The 7,260-nt window shown below is 41.6% G+C and overlaps 1 protein-coding gene across 1 annotated transcript; it reads left to right on the top strand.

Annotated features, from left to right (window-relative positions):
* The first annotated feature begins 308 nt into the window (after nucleotides 1–308).
* Nucleotides 309–7,032, top strand: LOC106595220 (uncharacterized). The gene is made up of 2 exons (XM_014186598.3): nucleotides 309–993; nucleotides 3,639–7,032. Exons 1-2 carry the CDS (start codon nucleotides 546–548, stop codon nucleotides 4,559–4,561), a joined length of 1,371 nt encoding a protein of 456 aa, XP_014042073.1. The 5' UTR covers nucleotides 309–545; the 3' UTR covers nucleotides 4,562–7,032.
* The last annotated feature ends 228 nt before the right edge of the window (nucleotides 7,033–7,260 follow it).

Genomic DNA, 7,260 nt, shown 5'->3' on the forward strand with positions numbered 1-7,260 from the left:
TGCTTACTAAGAAGACAGTGAGTGTTCCTGATTGGCCAATTACAGTTTTGACATAAATCTACTTGAAAATCTATGGCAAGACCTGGAAATGGTTCATTAGCAATGATCAACAACCAATATGACAGAGCTTGAATAATAATAAAAAACAATGGACAATGAATGAGCTCTTAGAGATTTTCTCAGAAAGACTCACAGCCATAATCGCTGCCAAATTGCTTAATTAAACTCCAGGCAGCAGATGGCGATGTGAGTCTTTCAGGTGATGCTTCTTGCGTGACGTATAATCTAGTGGACAGGACGCTCAAGAACCACAACACGGCTACTGTTTAAAACACCTCGGTAGTTTGCTAGCCAACATACAACCGAAACACTGAAGCTCTTTAGACCATTTTTGTGAATATTAATCTCATTGTTTAAAAACAATTCTGTTGAGGTATCTACTGGTTAACTTTAACGTAATGTACTTGTTACATTTGCAAACTTGTTCAGATTGATACTGAGCCTAGCACTAGGCTAGTCGCTAATGCTAACTAGCATCCACAACCATGAGCTCTCTAAGCTACTCGCCCCCAGCTAAAGAAGAGGCGATATGTTGGACGGAGAAAGAATCTCTCGGACTGAACTTTGTCATAAAAAAAGAAGAGGAGGATATCTCAGTGAAAGGAGAGGAAGAAGCTTTCAGAATTAAAAAGGAGGAAGAGGAGTCTATCAGCATCACATTGAAAGAGGAAGATGTGATAGTGAAAGAAGAGAAAGAACCCATTGGAGTGAAGGAGGAAGAAATGATAGAGGCTGTCACAGTGGAAGAGGAGGAGGTAGAAGCTTTGATAATGAAAAAGGAGGAAGAAGCTATCACATTGAAAGAAGAAAAGGATATTATAATGAAAGAAGAGGAAGAACCTTTTAGAGTGAAAGAGAGAGCCTCCTCTATCTCAGTAAAAGAGGAGGAAGTGGAAGGAGAGGAAGAGGAGACTGAAGATCGGATTAGCACCAGTGAGTATTGTCTTAAACAGGGGCACAAACTTTGCGCTTTGAAGTAATATGTTGTTTTAAAGAGGCATTCTACTGAAGTGCTATACTTGAATAGGTTATTCAGTACTGTAGTTATTGTTCAAGGGCAATCTGCAATTGGTACATGCATTTTTGGACTTTTTAATTATTAATATATAGGCCTAGCTATTTGATTATTGGAGAATATAACTGATAAATGCCCAATGAGCTTAGATCAACTAACTATTACAGCCTTGTTATAAAATTGTTTAATTATTTGTTTCCTTCAATCTACAAACAATACCCAGTAATGACAAAGCAAAAACGGTCATTTTTATTTTAGTAAATCTATTAAAAAAAGAAACTGGAAATATTACATTTACATAAGTATTCAGACCCTTTACTCAGTACTTTGTTGAAGCACCTTTGGCAGCGATTACAGCCTTGAGTCTTCTTGGGTATGATGCTACAAGCTTGGTACACCTGTATTTGGGGAGTTTCTCCCATTCTCCTCTGCAGATCCTCTCAAGCTCTGTCAGGTTGGATGGGGAGCGTTGCTGCATAGCTATTTTCAGGTCTCTTCAGAGATGTTCAATCGGGTTCAAGTCCGGGCTCTGGCTGGGCCACTAAAGGACATTCAGAGACTTATCCCAAAGCCACTCCTGCGTGGACTTGGCTGTGTGCTTAGGGTCATTGTCCTGTTGGAAGGGGAACCTTCACCCCAGTCTGAGGTCCTGAGCACTCTGGAGCAGGTTTTCGTCAAGGATCTCTCTGAACTTTGCTCCGTTCATCTTTCCCTCACTCTCCCAGTCCCTATTGCTGAAAAACATCCCCACAGCATGATGCTTCCACCACCATGCTTCACCATAGGGATAGTGCCAGGTTTCCTCCAGATGTGAAGCTTGGCATTCAGGCCAAAGAGTTCAATCTTGGTTTCATCAGACCAGATAATCTTTAGGTACCTTTTGGCAAACTCCTAGCGGGCTGTCATGTGCCTTTTACTGAGGAGCGGCTTCCGTCTGGCCACTCTACCATAAAGGCCTAATTGGTGGAGTGCTGCAGAGATGGTTGTCCTTCTGGAAGGTTCTCCCATCCCATGTCAGAATGACCATCGGGTTCTTGGTCACCTCCCTGATCAAGGCCCTTCCCCCCCGATTGCTCAGTGTGGCCAGCTCTAGGAAGAGTCTTTGTGGTTATAAACCTCTTCCATTTCAGAATGAAGAAATGTTTTGCTACCCTTCCATAGATCTGTGCTTTGACACAATCTTGTCTCTGAGCGCTACGGACAATTCCTTCGACCTCATGCATCAGCTTTTGCTCTGACATGCAATGTCAACTGTGGGACCTTATAGACAGGTGTGTGTCTTTCCAAATCACGTCCAATCAATTGAATTTACCACAGGTGGACTCCAATCAAGTTGTAGAAACATCTCAAGGATGATCAATGGAAACAGGATGCAGCTGAGCTCAATATCAAGTCTCATAGCAAAGGGTCTGAATACTTATGTAAATACAGTATTTCTGTATTTTTTGTATTTTTAAAATAAATGTACAATAATTTCTAAAAACCTGCTTTTGCTTTGTCATTGTGGGGTATTGTGTGTAAATTTGACATGTATCTCAGGTGGGCTTAAAGGGTACAGTAGCACAAAAGCACCCTCTATAAAAAATGGAAATCAAAATAAATAAATATTGTTCAATATGATCAATACTAACTTTGCATAACGTTGTAATATATAGTGTATATTTATACCCCAGACCAATGGTTTCCAAATATTTTAAGTACATTTTGCTATTCTGTATTTTTTTTATACCATAAATCATTGCTGTTCCAATTAAGCCCAGTATACTCCTATTAAGTCCAGTTTGCATTGAAACACATGGAGTGTTTTATCACCTAATATTCAATCAACCTGAGCATAAATGTTTTTTTTCTTCTTCAGATTTAAGTTGATTAAAGTACTCAAACTACAGTTATTATTCATAGTGGCCTTTACCAAGATGAAATCATTAAGAACAACTAGAAACCTCTGTACTCTCTGCAACACGTTTAGGGTAGACAGGTAGTTGTTGATGCAGAGAGAGAAGAAGAAGATTAGGGTTGAAGGATATCGGGGGGGGGGGGGATAGAAGATCTACAAGTGGTGGGCAAACAAATGAAGGACAGGACGATGACTACTGGCCGACTACTCATGCAGTTAGGGCCGGGGCATTGTCATATTGTTGTCCTTCCGTCATCCAGGTGATTCTGTTTTTTGGGGGGGGTTCACCACCTGTACCTTTCTAATACAAGAGTAGAGTGGGAGATTAGATACGGTCTTTAGACAGGCTTTAGAAAGACAAGTTGACTAATTAACAACAATTGGAAATGTTAACCAGCTTTCAGATAATTCATTAAAAGTTGTTTGTGTTATGGTCTTTGTGCATGGCAGCTGCAGGATCAATATTCACCTTCGTAATATGGGATGAAGCCTGAGCTGGAATGTGAAGCTAACTGAAGCTGGCTAGCTTTAGAAAACCCTGACAAGATCTCTCTAGTGTCGTAGTATACCCCTCAGAACCCCAAATATAAGCTTGTAATTGTAAACAAACACTGTATAGTCAAAAAACATCCATGTTTAGTATTAAACTTTTTTTGTCTTTGGCAGGAGCGAGACCAGACTCTCACTCGGACAGCGGAAAGAGTACTTCAGGGCAACCAGACCCAAAAATGGCCAAACCAGCGAGACCACACCACTGCTCCCATTGTGGAAAGAGTTTTATTAATTTAAGGAGCCTAAAAGTTCACAAAAGAGTACACACAGGAGAAAAGCCTTACAACTGCTCACAGTGTGGAAAGAGTTTTACTCAGTTAGGGAACCTGAAAATGCATGCGAGAATACACACAGGAGAGAAGCCTTTCCACTGCTCCCTGTGTGGAAAGAGTTTTACCCAGTTAGCTGCTCTGAAAATACATGAGAGGACGCACACAGGAGAGAAGCATTTCCACTGCAACCTGTGTGGAAAGAGTTTTACCCGGATAGGGTCCCTGAAAACGCATAAGCGAATACACACAGGAGAGAAGCCTTTCCACTGCTCCCTGTGTGGAAAGAGTTTTACCCAGTTAGGGGCCCTGAAAACACATGAGAGAACACACACTGGAGAGAAGAATTTCCACTGCTCCCTGTGTAGAAAGAGTTTTACCCAGTTAGGCGCCCTGAAAAAACACGAGAGGACACATACAAGAGAGAAGCATTTCCACTGCTCCCTGTGTGGAAAGACTTTTACCCAGTTAGGGTCCATGAAAACACATGAGAGGACACACACTGGAGAGAAGCCATATCACTGCTCCCAGTGTCAAAATACTTTTTCCGCATTAAGGGACCTGAAATCACATGAAAGAACCCACTTAGTAGAGAGGCAGAGGCCTTTCCAATGCTCTCAGTGTGGAAAGAGATTCATCCAGTCATCACATCTGAAAGATCACACGACAACACACACAGGAGAAAAACCATTCCAATGCTCTCAGTGTGGAAAGGGTTTTACCAGGTTAAGCACACTAAAAACACATAAGAGTACACACAGGAGATAAGCATTTCCAGTGCTCCCAGTGTGAAAAAAACGGTTAGTATACCTGAAAATGCATCCATTAACAACTATTGATGGATTTATTGGGGAAAAAAGATGCACTGAGTAGGAGTACAACCCAGGGGATAACGCGTTAAAGTGAAAATCACTTGTTTCCAACGTGGTCCTCGATGGAATAAACTCAATACAGACAAGACACAAGATAAATATATCTTCCTCCCAGTGTGGAAGGGTATTTGCCTAGTTAGGGAACCTGAAAGACCACGAGGGAACAGATGCCTTACCACTGCTGCAAGTGTGGAAAGAGATTTTTCACATCTGATGACATCCACAGTGGACCCACGCTTTTTGGGGGGGAAGGATTTTGATTTGTTTGTCGTGTTTTCCAGGGAAAGTTTTGGAAAAGGATCAAATCTGATAAGTTTTCAAAAAGTCAATGGAAATTATTTTAACTTCTGTTAGCCATTTATTTAGGCATAGTTTGTAAATATTTTATTCATCACATACAAATCACCATATCAACCAGGATGAGAATGCTTTAATGCTGTGTGACCGCATCACAGGCACGTGCACTGTGGAGTGGGCCTCAAGGGGAGAGAGACAGTAGCACTGTTGCAGCAGCAGGTAGGCCTATAGAATAGGAGAGAACAGACTGACTTGGTAGCCAATTCATTCAAAACATTTTTTGTAGCCTGGCTAGTTAACTATCTGGTTAACTGTTTAGCTATTCACATTTATTCATGCTAGTTAACTGTTTACAGTGAGGGAAAAAAGTATTTGATCCCCTGCTGATTTTGTACGTTTGCCCACTGACAAAGAAATGATCAGTCTATAATTTTAATGGTAGGTTTATTTGATCGGTGAGAGACAGAATAACAACAAAAAAATCCAGAAAAACACATGTCAAAGATGTTAGAAATTGATTTGCATTTTAATGAGGGAAATAAGTATTTGACCCCCTCTCAATCAGAAAGATTTCTGGCTCCCAGGTGTCTTTTACACAGGTAACGAGCTGAGATTAGGAGCACACTCTTAAAGGGAGTGCGCCTAATCTCAGCTTGTTACCTGTATAAAAGACACCTGTCCACAGAAGCAATCAATCAATCAGATTCCAAACTCTCCACCATGGCCAAGACCAAAGAGCTCTCCAAGGATGTCAGGGACAAGATTGTAGACCTACACAAGGCTGGAAGGGGCTACAAGACCATCGCCAAGCAGCTTGGTGAGAAGGTGACAACAGTTGGTGCGATTATTCGTAAATGGAAGAAACACAAAAGAACTGTCAATCTCCCTCGGCCTGGGGCTCCATGCAAGATCTCACCTTGTGGAGTTGCAATGATCATGAGAACGGTGAGGAATCAGCCCAGAACTACACGAGAGGATCTTGTCAATGATCTCAAGGCAGCTGGGACCATAGTCACCAAGAAAACAATTGGTAACACACTACGCCGTGAAAGACTGAAATCCTGCAGTGCCCGCAAGGTCCCCCTGCTCAAGAAAGCACATATACATGCCCGTCTGAAGTTTGCCAATGAACATCTGAATGATTCAGAGGACAACTGGTGAAAGTGTTGTGGTCAGATGAGACCAAAATGGAGCTCTTTGGCATCAACTCAACTCGCCATGTTTGGAGGAGGAGGAATGCTGCCTATGACCCCAAGAACACCATCCCCACCGTCAAACATGGAGGTGGAAACATTATGCTTTGGGGGTGTTTTTCTGCTAAGGGGACAGGACAACTTCACCGCATCAAAGGGACGATGGACGGGGCCATGTACCGTCAAATCTTGGGTGAGAACCTCCTTCCCTCAGCCAGGGCATTGAAAATGGGTCGTGGATGGGTATTCCAGCATGACAATGACCCAAAACACACGGCCAAGGCAACAAAGGAGTGGCTCAAGAAGAAGCATATTAAGGTCCTGGAATGGCCTAGCCAGTCTCCAGACCTTAATCCCATAGAAAATCTGTGGAGGGAGCTGAAGGTTCGAGTTGCCAAACGTCAGCCTCGAAACCTTAATGACTTGGAGAAGATCTGAAAAGAGGAGTGGGACAAAATCCCTCCTGAGATGTGTGCAAACCTGGTGGCCAACTACAAGAAATGTCTGACCTCTGATTGCCAACAAGGGTTTTGCCACCAAGTACTAAGTCATGTTTTGCACAGGGGTCAAATACTTATTTCCCTCATTAAAATGCAAATAATTTTATAACATTTATTCATGTTTTCATCATGTCCCAATAACTTTCCACTGACACTTGCGAGTTAAGGCCATGCAAAGTTTAACTTTTTTTGGACCATTCATTTAAACTGTCATTTTTTGTTACAAACAAATGATTCACTTCGCCATTGTATTAGTTACGATTCTGTGAATCGAATCGTGTGAATCAAAATAATCAATTTGTGAATCACGACGACAAAACCTGCCGTAATGATCTATTATCTAATTCTTCAATCTCCAATAAATGTTATTCATCTTATATATTTATTTATGTTTGTATTTCTTCCTCCAATATGATAATGAGGGGGTGTCAAGCCAATGTCTGTCTGTGGTATCTAACACACCATTGGTTGATCAATGTCACAGCGCTTTGCTCGATTGTTTGCTTTTGCACAATAGTAGAATTTGCGGTTTGCCTTCAAAATAAAAGTCCCGCATTTGAAACTGAAGCAAACAGATTCATATAGTGGAATCACGCCATATTTGG

The sequence above is a fragment of the Salmo salar genome, chromosome 02, assembly GCF_965601325.2.
Source record: "Salmo salar chromosome 02, fSalSal1, whole genome shotgun sequence".
Taxonomy (NCBI): Eukaryota; Metazoa; Chordata; class Actinopteri; order Salmoniformes; family Salmonidae; genus Salmo; species Salmo salar.